The 20,055-nt window shown below is 42.9% G+C and overlaps 1 protein-coding gene across 1 annotated transcript in view; it reads right to left on the bottom strand.

The window, feature by feature from the left end:
* VCAN (versican) overlaps positions 1–20,055 on the bottom strand; it is a 91,639-nt gene that overhangs the window by 14,424 nt on the left and 57,160 nt on the right. The window contains exons 7-11 of the mRNA XM_058864095.1: positions 13,672–19,209; positions 11,433–11,546; positions 9,892–10,005; positions 2,697–2,855; positions 1,396–1,478 (exon numbers count right to left, since the gene is read on the bottom strand). Of these exons, the coding sequence (XP_058720078.1) occupies positions 1,396–1,478; positions 2,697–2,855; positions 9,892–10,005; positions 11,433–11,546; positions 13,672–19,209 (6,008 nt within the window). The remainder of the gene's footprint in view (positions 1–1,395; positions 1,479–2,696; positions 2,856–9,891; positions 10,006–11,432; positions 11,547–13,671; positions 19,210–20,055) is intronic.

Below are 20,055 nucleotides of genomic sequence, written 5' to 3'. Positions count from 1 at the left end.
GGTGGGAGAAAAGATCAATCAAAACAGAAATCTGTTGGACAGATGGTACCACTCTTTTCCTAGAATATCTTAATTCCTTAAAATTGAAAATTACAGTAAAAATATAATGTCCCATTTAGTCAGTAGCTTGAATAAAAAAAATAATAAAAAAAATAGGATCTCAGCTCTAATTTTAATTTCCTCAGATTCATAGAATCGTAAAATGGTTTGGACTGGGAGGGACCATGGGCAGGAACACCTTCCACTAGACCAGAGTGATTCATCAGTGGCACAACAGCTCTGTCTTTGGAATATATAGGCATTTATCTTTTTTTACACTTGGTGTCTGGAATCACCAGTGGGTGCCTTGGTACCACCCCAGACGCCCTGAGCCACCAGTGAGAGAGCAGAAAGTTCCACAACCATTTCCCACCCCTCCTTTGCTCTCACCTGCCACACACAGCCATGTTCCCAAGAAATGTCTCATTTATAAACCATTCCAGAGCACTCCAAGGCTCTGGTTATTTACATGGAATGGCAATAAATGAAGCCTGCCTTGCCCCAGGTGTCTTTCTACACCCACTGCAGCCACATGGTCTGCAGCAGCAACAGGTGTGTCCTAATGCTCTCTGATTTAAAAGTTCACAACTGGAAGGGAAAATAATAACTGCTTTGGGATTCTTCTGCATGCAGGGCTCTTCACTGGGTGCTCAACAGCAAATACATCACCTGTTCCTCCTACAGAAGAGATTATTTTGAATGGGGAAGGGTTTGATCATTTCCTATGTCCGTCAGCTCTTTGATTTAGGTTTGCTGATGGCAGGTGAAGATGATTTCCTTCTCCTTTGGCTGGTAGTACTTCTGGTTTTAAGTCAGCAAGTGCTATCAACAGCATCTTAAAATTTTATGGGTGAATTATGGGTTCCAGGCCTCCTGAACCAGGCTAAGAGCTGCCACACAGGGAAGGTTGCAGAAATACTTGTGAGACTCCTCTGTGCACCCCAGAGACGCAGCAAAGGCATGAGCTTGAATGCCAGATCATCACCCAAAAATGCATCCTGAGTGAGTGAGAATTGCCACACATAGCCTTGCACAAGGCAAGAAGATCTCAAACCAGCTCCAGCAGAGACCCTTAAATTACCACAGTCTCAGATTTTTGAGTATTTCTGTTTGAAACCTTCAAGAGTTCCCACACATACAATAACAGGAACTAAGAACATGACCTTAGAGCTAAACCACAAAATATTAGGTGTTCCAAAATGAATTTACTGCCTGTTTGCTTGGGTCCATATTTAGTGACAGGGGGGTTTTTGGCTTTTTGGGGTTTTTTTTTCAGCTTCCCTCATTGCTAGTGGGAATTTGATAAGCCACCACAAAAAGAAATGAGTGAGTGATTTCAGCTTGAAGGCATCTTACCAGTGGGCTACCATCAGTCCAGCGGAAATCACGCTCAAACATCTTGTCATTGAGGCCAATCCACTGGTAGTCATGGCCAATACCTAGGGAACCAGAAGGGTATTTTTATTAACCTTCCCATAAATGGAAGAGATTTCACCAGAGAAAATAATTTTATGTGGAATGAATCAGACATCCTGTTCTTAAAATTGTCCTGCTCTTCGTGCTAATGACTGGTTTAGAGGCTCTTTTTCAGCTTTTTGGTTCTAATTTGGGATGTGTATAAAAATGCAGATTCTCATCTAACAGTTTTAAATGACCCCGTCTCTTTACTCCCTGTGATGTCTACCAAGGCAAAGAGAATTAATTTCCTACCTGAGAGCATATGAGGAGAAGAAAAGAAAAATATTAAAATCACATATTCTAATCCACATTTTTTTCAAGTTTTGGTTAGGTTGTGATCAGTGTTGTCTAAATTTCACAATACAACACAGTAGCTATTTCTTTATGCCTAACTAACACAATATATGGTGGTATTGGCTTGATGTCATATGCAGAAAATACCTTAAGTCTGTGGAAAAAAAGTGCTTCAAAAACTTAATGCCAAAGCGAAAGTTCCTCTTTTCATCCCTCCCCCACAAAAAGTATTTTCTACTTAACAAATAGTAACTTAATAGTGATAGAGAACTTGTATTAACTGCAGAAGCAAACATTTATAACACAAAGTGTGCCCTTTAAACATTCTAGAAGTATGTTTTACGTTGGAGATGTAAAAGCTGAGTGGTGAGGAGATCTCACCATCTCTGAACCCTCAGTGATCTGTCTTGTTTAGAGTCACAGAATATGCTGACTGGGAAGGGACCCACAGGGATCATCAGTGCAGCCCCTGGCCCTGCACAGACACCCCAAAACCCCACCCTGGCCATCCCTGGAGCGGTGTCCAAACGCTCCTGGAGCTGCAGCAGCCTCAGGGCTGTGCCCGTTCCCTGGGGAGCCTGGGCAGTGCCAGCACCCTCTGGGGGAAGAACCTCTCCCTAAAATCCAACCCAACCCTCCCCTGACACAACTTCAGGCCATTCCCTCAGGTTCTGTCCCTGCCACAGGGAGCAGAGATCAGAGATACCCCCCAGAGGATGTTGGGGACCACAACGAGGTGTGACCTCAGTCTCCTCTTCTCCAACTGAACCACCCAAGTGACCTCAGCTCCTGCCTAGAGCCTTCCCCATCTCCACTCCCTCCTCTGGACACTCCCTGACACCTCCAGATCTCCCTGGCGTTGTGGCAGCCGAGGTGTGGGGCAGAGGAAGGCCGTGGGTACGCACGGTTGACGAAGATCTGCTCCTCGTGGGACAGGATGCTGGTCAGGTGCGCTCCCTGCAGCCGGCACTCCCGCTCCGCCGTGTCCCACGTGCGCCGGTGCGCGAAGTACTTGTAGCACTGCCCCTGGAACTTGTGCCAGCCGTAGTCACAGGTCTCCGTGTCTGCAGCAGACAGACAAAGCACAGCGCTGTCAGTGCACCAGAAATGATGCCTTAAGTTTCACCTTTCATGGTTCCCAGGTTGTGCCCTGCCCTGGTGTGTGACTCTGAACTCCACACACAGTGACAGCAAGCTCTCCTCACAGCTCAGGCACACACAACAATCCTTTCCCAGCCCCACAACCAAGGGCAGCGCTGCAGCTTTGGGCCCAAAAAGCACAAGCAGCCCCGAGCTGAGGAGAGCGAGCTGGGAGGATGGGACTGCATCCCCTGCAGCTGCAATTGCACAATTCACCCCGAGCTGGGGATGGACCAAAGTGATCCAAGGGTGAAACTCCTGAGCCACCTTGGCTGGAGCCAGGGCCGGGCTCTTGGAAGGGCTTTTAATGAATCCCTGCTTTGTTCCTTTAACCCTGCCCAGCCCCTGCCCCTGGAGCCTCTCCAGGCATCAAACCCAGGCACATCTGATTAATCAACCAAAAATACACACGTTAGACTAGTGCACCAAAACCAGGTACATTCGGTAAGTGCACCGAAACCAAGCACATTTGGCCAGTGGACCAAAATCAGGCACATTTGGTCAATGAACTAAAACCAGGCACATTTGGTCAATGCACCAAACCCAGGCATGTCTGGTCTACACCAATGGTTTTTCTGTGGGACAAAGCTTTGAGAAAAACCCATCTGTAAAGGCATGCAAAATCAAGCACTCGTTGAAACCTCATTTTCAGGTACTTCTGCTTACCCAGTTTTAGTACACCCATCCTTGAGACCTCACTTTCAGGCAGCTCTGTTTACCCACTTACAGCACAAACTGCAAGAATATTACTTATCTAAGGCATATAATAGCCATTGGAAACTTTGTGGTTTTCTGCTGATTGAATTAACCTGAATCTGGGCAATTTCAGGGGGATGTCTTCATTCATACCCCTGGGTGGGTGACATGCCTGGATGTTGGACTGCAGTGAACCTACATTTCATCAGTTTTCTGCGCCTGTACGTGGGGATGGGGATTTTTACTTGCAAGGACAAATGGTTCTTCAAGTGACTGTACAAACTTAAGTTTGGAAGAAACTGATAACTGAAAATTATATGGAAATTATTGTGATTGTTCAGTCTGCAGAAGCAAAGCTGCAATATTATCTCTCTGAGCTCACACCTCCAAATCCTCCCCCAAAACACATCTTCCTCCATGAAGTCAACTTTAGGCATCAATTTGTTACGAGGTTTGCAAAGCTGAGCTACAAAGTAATGAAATTGCAGGTTGTCTGCGCTTGCATGAGGCAGGGTGCTGATAAGAATGCATCACAGAGAGAATTCACAGCAGCCACTATATCCTTTCAGCTCAAAGAGAAATAAATACAAGCCTTGGAACAGGAACAACCCATGGACTTGACGTTAATTATTCTGTCAAGGTTAGGCAGCTGTTAACAGAATAGATAGCAAAAAACAAGAGTTTCGCTTCCAAGTTTGCTTCTGCAGGGATGAATCACAGGAAAAAATCAGCGTTAATAAGATGGGAAAGAGAAGTGTGATGTCTGAATGTGTCTGGGCTGTGCTTGAGGACGGGAAGGACTTGCCAGTGATAAGAGGGAGTTTTAGGGAGGAGTGGGAGAAACAAGAGGGGAAAGGCAGAGTTTCGAGCCATGACAGATGCAATGGCACCATAAAGGACATTTCAGCACAAGATTACAGCCACAGCTATCTCAGCATGGGATGGCTCACCCTGAGGGGCCTCAGGATGCTGAGGAACAGAAACACAAGGCCTGGCCTCCCCCACCCCACCCACCCAACAGGAATCGCTCACTTCCCACCAAATTTTATCAGTCCCCTGAGCAAAACCGTGTCTGAAGCCAGCTGTTCCAGCTTTTCCAGAGTTATGGAAATGCTCTGGGCTGGAAACCGGATTTCCCATTTTCAGTTAGTCAGTGCAGTCAGTGGTCAATGACATGCTTTGGCCAAAAGGGCTCCTTCTGCCCGAGTACAGAAACAGCCAAATATTGCAGTATATGCCAAGGACTGATGGCCCTTAACTAAGGGATTACGTAGGTTTGAGCTGCTACCACCTAAAAAAACCCCAGTTTTTCACAGCACAGGTTCTTAATTCACAGCAGGAAGAGGCCATTTCCATCCTGACACACCAAATTGTCTATTTTTTTTTTAAAAAAGGGTTAAAATCTCCCACGGCACAAACTAGATTTCACATGTAGATAAATGGATTTCAAAGTGCAAACATGTCACATCAGAGGCTTATCAGAATTTCTCTGACACTAATAATGTAGTCATTATCTTAGTAGTCTGATATCAAAATAATTTCCCAAAAGTCAGCAGTATTGACATAAATGCACCAAATGCAAAGACATAATAAAGCTTACACTGATTATCTCCCTTCTATTTCCAGGAATTTGAACTGCAGAAAACTGCTTGTGCCTTGAGTCATCCCAGCTATGAGAAAAAGGAATGTAACCTACATAACCAAATTGTTAGTTTTTTATCTTTTCCCTCTTTGTATTCTGTGTGAGGTGCAGGCTGCAGGCACAGCTTTAATCTCTGTCATCTAGGTAATTTTTGAAGTTTAGTCTGCCTTGGGCTTTCTAGAACATTTGTTTAACCACATGAGGCTGACTAACAGACCTAGGTCCTTTGTGAAGGCACTTAAAGGTTTTATTATTTATCCTGTTCAGGGACTCCTTTGTCCCACAGGAAACAAGTCAGATAATAACAAGGAGCTGAGAAAAACATGGCCAGAGAGGATTTTCAGGCTATTCTAATCAAGCCTTCCCTGGCCTCTGCTAGGGAAGAAGTGAAGGATTTGAGAGAAGATCTGCTGAAAGGCACATTGGGGAGGCAAAGAGGATTGAAAATACAAAACTGAGAGGACTGTATTTACAAAGTTAGATATAATGGCCTGAGCATGAATTATAAACAACACAATTTCTCTTAAGGCAAAAGGTGCCAAAGGGAAAAGTAACTTCTGCACCTGCGTGTATTCCAAATCTAAAAAAAACCAAAACAAAACAAAACCAAACAAATAAACAAAAAAATACCAGAACTGATGGTTATAAAATGCATGATGTTTTTAGATGGCGGAAAAGAGGATTTTTTTGTTTGGGGCTTGGGGAGTGTTTAGGGATTCTGGAGTTTTTGATGAATTTAGATTTTGGTGCTTGCTGTTGTTGGCATTTTTGGGGGCTGGTTTAGGTTTTTTTCTTTAGAGGAGAGGTTGATGAGAGGAGGGAAAAAACAAATGGGGAGAGGAAGATTCAAGATGGTAGAAGATGAAAAATGCAAACCAGGCAAGTAAAACTGTGGGGGCAAGTTCATCTCTGCAGAGTTTTGTCCCCAGTGTGAAGCCCTTACTCAATGAAGAAAGCTGAAAGGGAGACAAAAAGGCAAAAGTGTTCCATATGGGTATAAATTTTTAGTGCCTTTACTGAACCAGTAGACACAAATTGCAGGTGGCTGTAAATTTTCTGACCCAGCCCCACTGAGCAGAGTAGGTGCAAGCACTTACTAAGAATGCAATACTTCACATCCATTGTGCACCCAGACACAGATTTCTGTAACCTTATTCCAGCATGTGATGGAAAGACTGAAGCACTGCTCACCCTATTTGTGGTGTTCTAAAACTCCTCTGGGGTTTATGACAATTTACAGGAGGTTTCAGTGGTGTGTGCAGGGAGTCGCTCTCCCAGCTTCTGTTCTCTGTAACCACAATTGAATATGTGTAACAACATCCCTAAGCACTGCCTTAAAAAAAGGGTTCTCTGTAGGTTTGATGCATAAATAGGGACTGCTTTTTTCTGTAGCTGCTGGCAATAGGTCCATTGTCTTTAAAGAAATTCCAGAAGAGGCTTAAAGCAAATAGAGTGACACAGGTACCAGAACATAATGAGAGTCTTAGCTGTGAATTTTATCAGTGACTCTCTGTCTTCAGCTAATGAGGAAATGCTAGAGGCCACTTAGCCCACACATCTTGAAGAGAAACCCATTTCTCTAGTAAATATCCAAAATAATCCCTTTTCAGCTGATAGACATCATTAAGAGACCATCTGTTTTCAGAAAGTTTCCCTGAGCCCTTCTCAACTACTTCAACACCAACCAAGCAAGCCCTGGGAACAAAGTGAATTAAATGAGACTGGAGTAATCACAGGCATTGAAACAATGAACAAAGAACACACGATTCCTGATAGGGTGGTTAAAACCCACAGTTGTTTTGCTTTCAGAACCTGGAAGAAAGCAGCTAGTTGTATTATCCCAAGGAGGCACATTCTGTTACAAACACACGTGCCATTTTTGCACTCATGTCCAGCTGCAAGCAGGCCAAACTCTAAGCTTAAAAACATTCCTTGAAAGCAGGTAGACACCAGCTAGAGCAGAAAAAGGAGAAAAATAAAAGGAAACTCTAGCCAGCCAAGGAAGGAAGAGGAAAATCCACAGAGGTGCTCATCCAGTTCTCATAAATTGAGGTTCAAATTGCAAGTCTCTACCATTTCCTGAGAGTTGTCATAGGGGCTTTTCACTGAGGGATGACAATGGAAAGACTAATGGATCTGCTAGAATAAAACTCACACTGAGATTTACTGCAGTCTCCTGTCAGTCTTTGGAAAAGTGTTTTGGGGATATTTATGAATTTTAATGGGTTATGTTAAAATGTCAGCAAGTGACAAAGGATATAGGTGGTGGGCAAAAGAGGATATTGTCCCTTTTAATCTCACCTGCACCAGAAGTCATGCTGCCTTAACTTAAGGCAAACTTTTCAAGGAGCTTTCAGCTGCACTATTTCTAACATCTGACAAATTCAGTTCTCTTCAGGAAGATGTTCCCGCGCTCAGATTGCTGAACTCTTTCCACCTGGCAAGAGGAAGGGCTGTCAGGGAGCCAGTTCCAGCTCCCTGAGTCTCAGGACTGATTTGTCTCAGCCTGGATTAGATCACCCAGAAGGTTCCTTTCACTTCACCACCTGCCAGAGCTCCCTGACATGCAGCTGTGCTGTCCTCTGGTCATGTCCCCTCCAAATGCTGACACAAGCATGACACCCCTGTCGAAGGTCCCTTAGTCCAGAGCAGTCCCACAGGCACATTTGGGTGAAATTCTGAGCTCTGCATTTTCCTCTGCACCAATGCAGTGGGTGTAGATGTGGTGACCTCCTACTCTGAGCTTCATTTCCAAGGGCAGTGCATGTTCCCTGCTCCCATTTCCTCCCACAGCATTTTGAATGCTCAGCACTGTGCCTAAGAAATCCCTTCAGCCTGATTTTTTTTTTTTAAGCTCTCTAAAATGAATAGTAAATTTGAAATCAAAAATTTAAAAAAAAAATTAAAAAAAAAAGAAACTAATGAGATATAATCTTGGTGTGCTGAGCTCCTCCTTTCCTGTGGCACCGAGGTGCACATTTTGTTGACCTGACTAGTCTTTAAATCTAGTGAGGTCAGGACTGATGCCTTGAAATAAAGCCTGCTTGCCAGACAACCATGTCTGAATTGCCAACACAGTTTTATTTTGTCTGGTGGAGTGGAAATTTGGCACTGAAACCTTTTCCCAAGTCCCAAACCACTGCAGGACTTTAAGTGGAGGAAATTTAAATTCCAAAGCTGAGAGAGCACAGCTCTGGTTCTGATTGACAAACTAGGAAATGTTCCCACTAACCACCTAAAATTCACTCTCAGGTTGGTCATAAAAAGCAGCTTAAAGCTACCATGGCACTCAGAGCCACTCACTGCTATGGATTTGCTGGAATGAAGGGGAGGAGGAAGGGAGTGAGAACATTTATTTCTTTTGGTGTGAAAACACTGCCAATTTTAAATTTGGGAGACAAGATTCAGAAAGCCTTCTCAAGTTACAAGGTTAGCCTGACTGCTGAAAAGGTTAAACAGTAAAAATGCTGGAGCTGATCAGCTCTGAAATTTTTCATCTCTAACAAACAGATCTCTACAGGTTGAGCTGGAGGAGTTTGCAAACTGCTCTTCACTGAAGCTGAGAAACAAACATGAAAATACACAATATTAATTAAACAACTCCAAAGGCTTAGTTCATTCACCTGTGACCAAAATCAGCTGAAGGAAAAGGGAAAAAATATCTTCATAAGTTTAGCAAGCACATTGTAATTCACCATTTCTTTAATTTCTTTTTCCCACGGAAATGCCTTCATTAATTTTATTGACAGAACAAATGTTGCTAACCTATCCCTCCTCCCACATATTGAGTAAGCATCTTGCTTAATGTTTCCTGTAAATGTTCCCTGTAAATGCAGTGGGGTTTCTTGCAGACAATCTTCTAACAACTACAGGCTTTGGACAGTCAATCTTATTTCAGCTGCCCAGCTTAGAAAGCCTTTTAAAATCTCCTTGTAGTGATAATCTTGCACCTACTCTTCCTAAAATAATCCCAGAACAAATAATTTAGAAAATTGTCGGATGAAATCACCAAAGCTGTGGTCCCCAGTGGATGAATATATAATCTGTCTTAGTTACTTATTTATATTCCTGCATCTCACTGATGCTTTTTGGATGTGATGGGTTCCGATACATCTTTCACACCACATGTAATTTTCTAAGAGAAACTCAGCCACAAAGTAGCTCTGCTGCCACTCATTAAGCATCACTGGAGTAATGAGAGAGCCTTGTCATCCCTCATCCCAGCAGTTTGCAAGCCTGCATAAGCAAGGAGGCTTGGAGCCACCTGAAAATTGTTGTTGAAAAGCAACACCTGAGAGCAACACCTGAGAGCTGTTGTTTTGACACAACTTTTAGAAATTACCCCATACATCAGTTTATATTTTGTACATGGCAACATGGCTTCCATTCAGGTTAGTGTATGGATAGGGCTTGTGCCAAGTGAGAGATGGGAAAAAACCCTGAACCACAAGTCAGGGAAGTCTAACAAAAATCAGGAGCTCTCCTCATCACCGGTGACTTCCCGCAGATTTCTGTCAGTTTCTTCCACCTTCTCATTTTCAGGAGGCTTTGCCCTGTTACTCCAGAAGGATTTTGGGCTGGAAATGGGTGTCCAGCAGCACAGGTGAGGGAACAGCCCTTACCTTGCTCACAGAGAGTCCCGATGTAGCTGGGCAGGCACAGGCAGGTGAAGGTGTTGAGGCCGTCAATGCACGTGGCTCCATTCCGGCACGGGTTGGACTGGCACTCATCGATATCTGCAGCAGAAAATAAAAGTGGTTTCATCACCCACCCAGCTCCCAGGAGGGAAATGTTCTGCAGCCTTAGTCAGGCTGCTGACTGGGACCAGCTCAGAGCAAAAGAATGAAGCATTGCAAAAGATCCCAGTGGTCCCTGTGTGGTTGAGAAAGAGGAATGCCATGCAGCGTGATCCTGGTGGAAAATCTGACTTGTGTGTGTGACCCTGGCAAAACAGAAATTCACATTAACCACCAAGGACCATGAATATCTTCACAAAACTCAACACTCATTAAACAGACTGCTAATTTCAGTCTGCAGAGCAGCAGGCTCTGGAATCTCATTGGTTTGCATTTCTCATTTCTTTCTCGTCCAATCTTATCGAGACAAGGACAGAACATCATATCACTCATGGTCTTGCACAGTAAAAAAATAACATCAGTCCCTGCCTCCTCTAGCTGCTAAAATACCTTGTCTTCACCATTGGAATTGGAGCACAAGTTCATTTTATATAATTAGTTTCAGCACAGGTTGCTTTTGCACAGGTTATAAGCTAGTGTGTCACTTTGCAAAGATCATCTGAAGTTTCCTAATGGGTGCTATTCCTCTGAAACAATCTGAGCATAAACTTCAATACAGATTTTGCAAACACCTCCATCCAAAAATGAACTGCTGGTTGTGGTTCATTCATTAAAATATAAGAGAGGAGCTGGACATATCTACAAAGCAACAAACAACCAGGAATAATTGCTGCATCATGTAGAAGGCTTAAAAAATATACATTTCTATTTTAAAATATGCTCTGGTCCAATTTTATGCTAGGTCTTACTTGTTCCAGTCATTTTATCATACTTTGGCTGGCTTTCTGGAAGGAAAATTGGTTATTCTGAACCACATAGGCGAGTCTCTTGAAATCTACAGTCACAGGAGGTACAGAGATGTCACAGGCAACTGGAAGAGGTTCCTCAGCTACAATTGTTACCAAAATATTTATTTGTATCAAACAAGCATATGATTATAATAATATTTTAAATTTCCTGCAAGAATTGTCAAGTTTGTGTTCAGTGCTCAGCTTCCCATTCACACTTGAGATCAGTTTATCTTACCAGCCCTTCAAATAACCATGGGAATCTCTTAGGGATATATCCCAAATACTAATCTCTGTTTTGTTTTATATGGTGTGGTTTTGAGTTCACTGCTGTGAATTCCAGCTCCTGCAGTTGGTTTACATCTCCCTCAAACCCTGTGTGTGTGCACAAATCTCTGCACTTCATGGGGAGAGGGAAAAGTCGGGAGAAAATGGGGAACTCTATATTTAATTGTCCCGAAGTAAGGCCTCGGTGTGGGATTTTTCAGATGTCCATTTTTTCGGCTTTGAAGCACACCAGATTTCATGTGCAAGAGCTTTAAACTTGACTTAATCAGCACCCAGATGGCACCAGTTTACCTAATTCACACTGCTCCCCGCTGAAACCTGGCAGGCAGGTACAGATGTAGAAGGAACCACGTGGGTAGCAGGTACCACCATTGAGGCAGGGGCTGCTCTTGCACGGATCTTGGCCTGTTAAACAAGTAGAAAAAGGAATTTTACTCCCTAGTTCGAAGGAAATGGTGCATTTTTGATTTTCAGGAGAAAAAAAAAAATCTTTCTTCATTGCTGCATTAGTGGTGCAGGCTTAACTGTAGTTACAGAAACTCTATTTAACATACTCAACTACTAAAAATAAGATTTATAAAACAGTAAAGCTGGTCTTCAAGCATTACTACTTTCAACTTTAACAACAATATGGAATTTACTACAAACCAGTGTAAATTACTCTTGGATTTATTTTTTTTTCCACAGCAATTTATACTATATTTGGCAGTCATGATACTCTGTTGAGGATTTAGTTTGCATGACATGGCAATTAATTATAGCTGAAAACAGTTAAACATATGCAAAATGAATGGAAAATGCTTTTTTCTTGAACAGGGTTAGTTTATGCAGAATGACAGGGTACACAGAACATACTGACTGGCTGCTTATATTTAATCAATCAATGCCCACAGAATCTTATTTCTTTTCTCACATGTGTGTTTCCCACCTGCCTTTCTTAAAAATGCATTTCAAAAATACAAACAAAGGCACTAAATACATTTGTAGCTGGACTGAACATTAAGATAAAAACTTACCTGCTGGGAAATCCTCAGTTGTTAATGGAGTTAGCGTTTAAACACCATTTCCTTGAAGAGCTTTATGCCTTCCAGTGATGTTTATTTCCACTGAGTTTAGATACCTGGGTATTTGCATTTGATTTCATGCCTAGGAGCACCCACTCACACAAACAAGTCCACACTAAACCATTTCTAAGAGTTAGTTTCTCACAGTGAGAGGGAAATCCTGAAGACAGTCCTTCTGATATGCAGAAATAAAGCCCTGGCTTTGAAAACTTACAAAATGGACAAGAGAGTTCTGTAAATCAGAAGCATGAGAAAAACTAAGATTTTTTGGTCGTGTTTTCCCAAAACAATCTGACTACAATTTATCACACCAAAAAAAAAAATTAAAAAAAAAAAAATCTATTTTATTCTTGCAAGTTAGATTCAAAGTCTTCTTACAGTACCAAGTTCCCTGTCTAGGCAGGGAAATGCAGAAGGTCCATCTGAAAACCTCCAGAAGAAAATCCTACGTAAAAAAGTTTAGGATTGTAATGAAGTAATTAAGGATTTCACCCTGGAGGTTTTGGAAAGGATCTAATCCCATCTATTCAACAGGGTGCTTGTTTTTGGACTGCTTCACTGAAAGTCACAAAGGAAGGGCTCCATTTAAGCACCTTAATGGTGTTTTTTGTGTGTTTGCTGTCTGTCCTTCTACAGCCTGGATATTTCCACTGTAAACATTTTCAGATTGTCAGCTACCTGGATTATTTGAGGAAAAATAATAGTAAACTTATAAAATCAAACAAGTCCAGTTCTTTCCTCGGCTGTGTCTGGACAAAATATGAATTGAAGTGACACTGCTGGTATCACCCATGTACTTGATGAAATGGTGCCCAACACTATAATGGGAAACAAAATACTGTGGCAAATGTTGTCTAAACAAAAAGGTCTGTAATTTTTAAGAGACTACACCGTATCAACCACTTAAAGCTACAGACAGGCTGAAAACAAGGTCTTGGTTTTCTCTTGTGTGGAAAGCTATCTTGTATGTCAAGAGAATTTCACTTTTATAAAAATGAACTAAAATGCACTAAAATGTGCGCTGTTGCTTTCTAAGCCAACTGCAAGATGATAAAAACAACCCTTTCATGGAAACCAATTGTATAAGAACTATCACCACACTCACAAGAAAAGCCATCAGGTAAAATCATCTGTTGTAAACTGGCAAATGAAATCAGCTGATTTCCCTACCACAACCAATGCTACCTTCCTGTCTTTTAGAACTGGCTGGTTACCTCCAGCCTGATCCAGAGCTCCACGATGCAAACACCAATGGAAAGCCACTGGGCTTGGGATTTTTTGGCACCCCCATCCTCCTCCACTTTGTAGGGGTCACAGCCAGGCTGATTTCTCAGCTGGAGGGTGACGAGGTCCGTTGTCATTTCCCACAGAGCTCAGATTGTCACACCTCTTACCAGAGCCCAGGCAACACCTTCACAAGTACCACAACACACAAAACACGACAGGGATCATATTTGGGAAGTTACCTGGAATTTGCACTGCTGTGCCTTCAACTGAACCCACACTGGTGCCAATCACAAAATCTGATCCGTTCGTGACTTCCGGAAGGGAAAATGACGAAGTTACGACTTCCACAGTGTTTGGCTCCTCAGAGCTCACTGTTGACGGCTCATTTTGGTCGGGGCTGTTTCCAGGGGCAATGCTGTTTGTTGCAATGTTAGAAGAGATGGTTGTGATCTCCCCCTGACCAAACAAAGCTGACTGTGTTTCTGTGCCTCCATCCAAAAGCTGGGAAGGTGAGGTTAGCATTGTAACTGCTTCCTGGCCAGGTTTAAATCCTTCACTTTCGATGCTGTTGGGTGAGTCTGAAACAGTTGTGGACAAGAGCCAGGGGTTCTGTCTCTCAGTATTCCTGTCTTCCTCTTGGAGGGGATTACTGACTCTCCCTGAGGAAGCTTTGACTTTTGTTGTGCTGACTTTTGGAACATCTGTGCTCACTCTTTCTCCAAAACTCAGAAAAGCAGTAGGCAAGACATGTATTGATGGAGAATCTCCAGAAACAGCAGCTTCTTCCTCACCAGCTAAATCAGTTACAGGGGTTTCTGTCTCCTCTACCCCAACTGTTAGAAGCCTACCAAAGTGGGGAGTGCTTTCTGTGCTTGTGCTGTCTGAAACAGGCTCAGGAGAAAGCTCCAGCAGAGAGGACTCTGTTGTGTCAAGAAGATCAGTAGTGGCTGGTTTATACGTTGCTGTAATATCAGAACTGACCTCTTTGAAGATCCCTCCTGATGAATGATTGGACTGATGTGAATCCTGTGATGATGATGATGATGATGATGATGATGATGATGATGACGACGATGATGATGATGATGATGTGCTTGTAATGATTACCTCAGGGTACTCAGATACTCTGTTTACTAAATGAACAGTTACTGAGGATTCAGGAGTTTGAGGAACAGAATAAAAACTCACTGGATCTGTTTCCTCATACTCTGCTGATGCTGATTTTGTGTTTGTGTACACCGTGGGACGATTCCCTGCGCTCTTGGTAGGTGACACAGTTGTCAGCTGGGATGTGGGCTGTGTGCTGACAGCACTTAACTCAAGCTTGCCAGTTGTCAAAGCCTTTTCTGGCTCACCAGTTACAACCGCTGCAAGAGAAGGAAACACAAGCTGATTATCAGCCAGTTCTTCTTGGCCCATCCCAGAAAAGCCAGAGATTGTTTCACTTTGATCTGCTATTACTTGATTGTTTGCTGAAGTACTTGGCTCATAGGTGTCTTCTGTGGGGAGGGTTACAACAGGTTTAGATTCATGAGGCACCTGAGGGCTTGCCAGAGACGACACTGTAGGAAGGAAAATGCTCAGTTCAGAGAGTTCAGTGGTGGTGAGAGATTCTGTTGCAAAATTCATGTCATTCCCAGAACCCAGTTCCATGTCATCTGAGGTTGGTGTGTGCCCAGAAGTCACCAACTCTCTACTTGGTGGACTGGAAGTAGTCAGAGGAAGATTATCACCAGATCCAAGTGTCATTTCTTTGGCTATGGAAAACTTGGGAGTGGAATAATATTTCTCCCCTTCAGCTGTCATGGTATCATCATAGCCATATGTTGACTGTGTAACAGGGTTTGGCATCGTCTGCACACTTATTATATCCTCAGGCATTGATTTTGAGTGATCCATGTCTATAATGGTTGTTTCTTCTGGTGGGGTTTGCAGTCGTTCTTCAATCAGGGTGATATCACCATAAACAGAAACATTCAATATAACACTTCTTCTGTCATCAATCATGGGAATAATTTTTTCATATAATCCAGTGTCGCTTGTTAGTTCTTCTGAAGAAGCTGTCTTTGGATGAACAGCAGATGGATTTGCCACAACCTCTGTTTCTTCTGTAAAAAGGGAGGCTGGTCTTGTGATTGCAGTCTGTGATCCATCTCTTGGTGCCTCTGTGGTCATAACTTTGGAATAAACATGTCCAGGAACGCTAGATGAGACATTTAGTTCTACTTTGGACACAGTGGGTATTGAGAAATGAGTAAACATATCAGGGGAAGATGAATCTGAAACACCAACCCAGCCAGATCCTTCCCCAGAACTCTCAGGTAATACTCTGCCTGGTGTTTTTACTGTTGATGTTACAAGAGATTCCTCTGTTTCAGGACTGGGAGTTCCACTCAGTATAACAGATACAGGAGTTGTGCCACCTTTCATCAGAAAATATGAATTTTCCTCTTGAGAAATAGCCTTAGAAGTGGGTGTTGTCTTATCTGTTTCATTTTCTCCTCTCCTATAGTCAGTTTCCTTTTCCTGAGGTTCTTCATTTGCAACAAAATAATGTGTGGTGTCTTCAATCTCTTTAGAGATGAAGCTCTTGGAGCTGTCTTCTGCTAGAGCTGGGGAACTGGGGAACGTGGAGGTGGGGAATGGGTCTCCAGTTTCTGGCAGCAGCTCAGCTACAGCACTTGTGACTTCTTCATTAACTTCAACATTTGCTGGAGTGCTTCCTCTTTCAAAGTCTTGTGTCATGTCAGTGGAAGGTTCAGGTTGTGTATTTGCAGGGGGAGAAGTCTGAGGACCTGAGGTACTCTTGACTTCCTTGACAATAAATGGCACTACAGAAGGATAAACAGCAAGGTCGTCTCCCGACCCCTGTCCTGAAAACAGCGGATCACCAATGAGATCATTACTTGACAGTTTCTCTTCCTTAGGTGTCAGGAATGTTCTGGGAATATCTCTTGTAGGGAAAATGTTTTGCACCAGCTCCTCCTCTTGCTCTGTAACTGGAGAGCTTATGTATTTCCTGTCAACTGTCACAGGCTCGATTACTCTGTCATCACTAAATGGCAAAAGTATTTTTTGAGCAGGTTCAGTTTCTAATTCCTTTTCTTCCAGATATGGACTGAGAGTCGGAACATTTAAAAATCCCAGATGCTCATGGCTAGTCTGTGTACCTTTAAAGAATGGGTCTGTTGTTGCTCCTTCAGAAGATTCCGTAGCTTTTGGTGAAATTTCACTTGGCCTCTCTTCCCCAGAGTGGATCTCTTCCATCAAAGGAACCTTTGTAGAAAAAGTTCTCACTGTCAGCTCATCAACTGTTTTCTCTTCAGTTCCCATGTCCTCTGCAGTTCCCATGGAGGTTACCTCGTGTTCAGAACTCGTGACCTGCTCATCAGGATCTGTAGTGAGGGCAAGATCCAGAGATGATGTGGTGATAGCTTGTCTGTCATCCTCTTCCCACGTTTCTGGGCTCCCACTAGGGGCAACTGCTGTTTTTGCAAACAATCCAGTGGATGTGTCTGGTTCTCCAGATCCCTGGTCAGTAATTGAGAAATGACCTCCAAATATTTCTTCTGTAGGCCCATTAGACATAAGTTTTGTGGCACTGCTGTCATCTTTGAATTCTTCTCCAGAGCCATGCTCAATCAGGAAAATCTTGCCCAACGAGACTGTTGAAGAGCCAACTTTTGCATCTTTGCTTTCTGTAGGTTCAGCTACTGCTTTTATACTGCCAGTACCATGTGTCACCACGTCCTCACGAGGGCTGTTACTGACCACTGATCCTGGAGATGATGTGGCCTCTTCACCCATTTCTGAATCTCCAGTTTCAATTCCCGGTGCAGTGTGAGATGTTACCTCTTTTATAGAGCCAGATTTTATGTCAGAAGGAGCTGTGTAGGTTGGTTTTGTTTCCACATTTGGTTCTCCTGGTTTTTTTGTACTAAACATATCCAGAGACATCTGACCTTCTACTCCAGACCCCTCTGTGAAGCTCTCTGGCCCAGTACTCAAAACTGTAACCGCAGATTCATCTGCTCTTGCATGTTTTTCATATTGTGTTGTCACATCCTTCGGTGGAGCATCATCTGTGCTGTAAACTGTTCCTTCATACCCTTCTGTTTGTGTTTCAGTGACAGGCCTTAACGGAACCGAAGTCAAAGTAGGAGACTCAAGGATAAAATCTATGTCTCCAGAACCTGGATCAATAAACGGGGAGCCAATACTTACCACTTTGCTTGTGGGACCCCCTGAAAATATGTCTGCTGGCTCTTCTGCTGATCCTTCAATTACAAAAAGCTTCTTCTCTCTCAAGAGAGGAATGGTGGTGACCTTTTTGATTTCAGAACTTATGGTACCTGGTACTGTTTTTCTGAGTGGCTCTTGACTCACAGTTCTGACTTCACTTGTAGTGCTCCCAAGTTCATTCAGATCCAAATTTCCCTCTGCAGCAGTAGCTGAATTTTGGTGACCTGAATAAACAGTGGTGTGTATTTCTTTTTCATCATCAATACTCTTTTCAGTCACAAGAGAACTGGCAAACACTTTTCCCTTAACAAGCTCAGACACAGAGCTGGTGGCAGCAGTTACTTCAGGACTTTGATCAAAAGGAAAATAAGCAGTACTTATAGCTCTGGGCAAAGCGGAGGTGATTCCTGAATCAGTTACAGAAGATTCTGTCAGCAGTGCTGTGTTGGAGCCCAAAGATATGTCTTGCACTGGAAGTGTTTCTGTTACTGCTATTTCCTCAGTCACAGCTGAAATTACAGTGATGCTATCTTTCACATCTCCAGAACCTTCCAGAACCATAAAAGAAGCAGCACTCATCTCGGGCTTTGCTGTATGACTTGTTTCCAGAATATTTTCAACAGGGGAGTTTGCATTAAGTTTAACAGTTGTTTTGTAATGGTCTCCTGGAGCAGGGGTTGCCTCTTCTGGAATAAGGTCAGTTACACCTTTGTCTACTGTAGTAGGAATAAAAACTGCCTCCAGAGAAGCAGTTATAGCAGAACTTTCCACAGTAAATGCATCAGGAGAAGATGTTATGCCAGAATTTTTTTCATCATCTTCCTTTCTTGACCCTGTCACAACCTCTAAGAACGAAGTGGACAGATCAGATTCAGTGGAGCCATCTCCAGAGGATTCACTAGAAATCAAAAGCAAGTTTTTGCTGTCTTTAGTAGAGTTTTCCTCAGTTCCCTGACATGTCGTGGTCTCTCTACGGTTTTGCAGAGACTGCCCCTGTGAAGAAGTGGTGGCTATTGATTTATCTGTTGTAACAACTTCAGACTCCCCACTATAGACAGGTTCTAACATTGCAGCCCCTGAAGTTGGTTGTGTAACCTCAAACGCCCCTATTACCTCTCCAGCTTTGCTTGGTTGCATGGTACCAGAAGCTTCGGGTTCATTTATTATAAATGTGTTTGTCTCATTGATTTGGGAAAAGGTAACGTTTTTGGAATGTGCAACGCTTTCGATTTGGTCACTCCTGGCTTCCTCAGCTTTTGTGCTCTTAGGAGCACTCGTGACTTGTTGCTTCCCATTGATGAACTGCAAAGCTGGGGGAGTTGTAACATCAGTAGTATTTTCACAGTCTTCATCTTCTTCAAACTCTGCATAGTGTGGAAAGAAAGGATCCAATATTATATATTCAGACGAATCCTGCACAGAGTCTGAAGTACAGGGTTCAGTCTGAGCTGAGTCTGCATCAATGTGGGTTTCATCTACTGCATGAGGAAGCATGTGGCGATTGAACAGATCCAAAAATTCATTCACCGGGTGATCTGCAAGAAAAAAAGAGCTTTTCATAATCCCTAAGTGACATAATCCCTAAGGCACATGAAGCACAAGCAATCCATCGGAGAAAAAAATAAACCGAAAGCAAAAAAAATACGAAATTCAACAACTTGTTGTAAATTCAGTGTGTTTCTCTTTGTTGATTGATGCATGCCCTTGGTGCCAAACCCATGCCTGAGCTACCTTCTCCTACATTTTCAGCAAATAGGAGTAATGGACAAGATGAAAACCATTTTTCAGACCAACCTGCTGCAACTGCTTCCACAGATTTAGACACTAATTAACCTTCACTAATAACTGAACCTAGACAAAGCTAAGCAAGGCGAAGTCTAAAACAAAATAAGACATGAAATAACTCCCTCTGCATCCCCATTTTCCTTTAGTACAGAGTAATTCAAATTACTAGGAACACCACAGCACCAACATCAATCACTCTTCAGTAGACTTGGACCCTAAGTCAGTGAATAAAGTCTTGCTTTACAAAGTTGTTGCTATTTGGAATTTTAAAGCATTATGCAGGAAATAAGAAAAAAATATCGCAGATTCAAAGGTCAGTTCTCACTCAGAGGGTATCATGACTGAAGTCCAGTAATTTTCTTCTGTTTACACTCACTCTGAATTATTTACACACTCCCACAGGTTGAAAACCTCTCAGTTTTCCCCTAGGTAGCCAGGCAGATAAAGAGGGGGAAAGAAGATCTAAGAAGGCAAGATTTTAGCTCCAGAAAGCCTCATGAATTCCTCCAAGATTTATGGCCCCAGATTCCATAGACACTTTTTAAACTTGTCCTTTCAGCACAAACATTACTTCAAACCTTCTGTTCCAGACAATG

This window comes from Poecile atricapillus, chromosome Z (genome assembly GCF_030490865.1).
Source record: "Poecile atricapillus isolate bPoeAtr1 chromosome Z, bPoeAtr1.hap1, whole genome shotgun sequence".
In the NCBI taxonomy this organism is placed as follows: Eukaryota; Metazoa; Chordata; class Aves; order Passeriformes; family Paridae; genus Poecile; species Poecile atricapillus.
The sequence above is the reverse complement of the archived record's forward strand: the minus strand, read 5'-3'. Positions and strand labels throughout refer to the sequence as shown.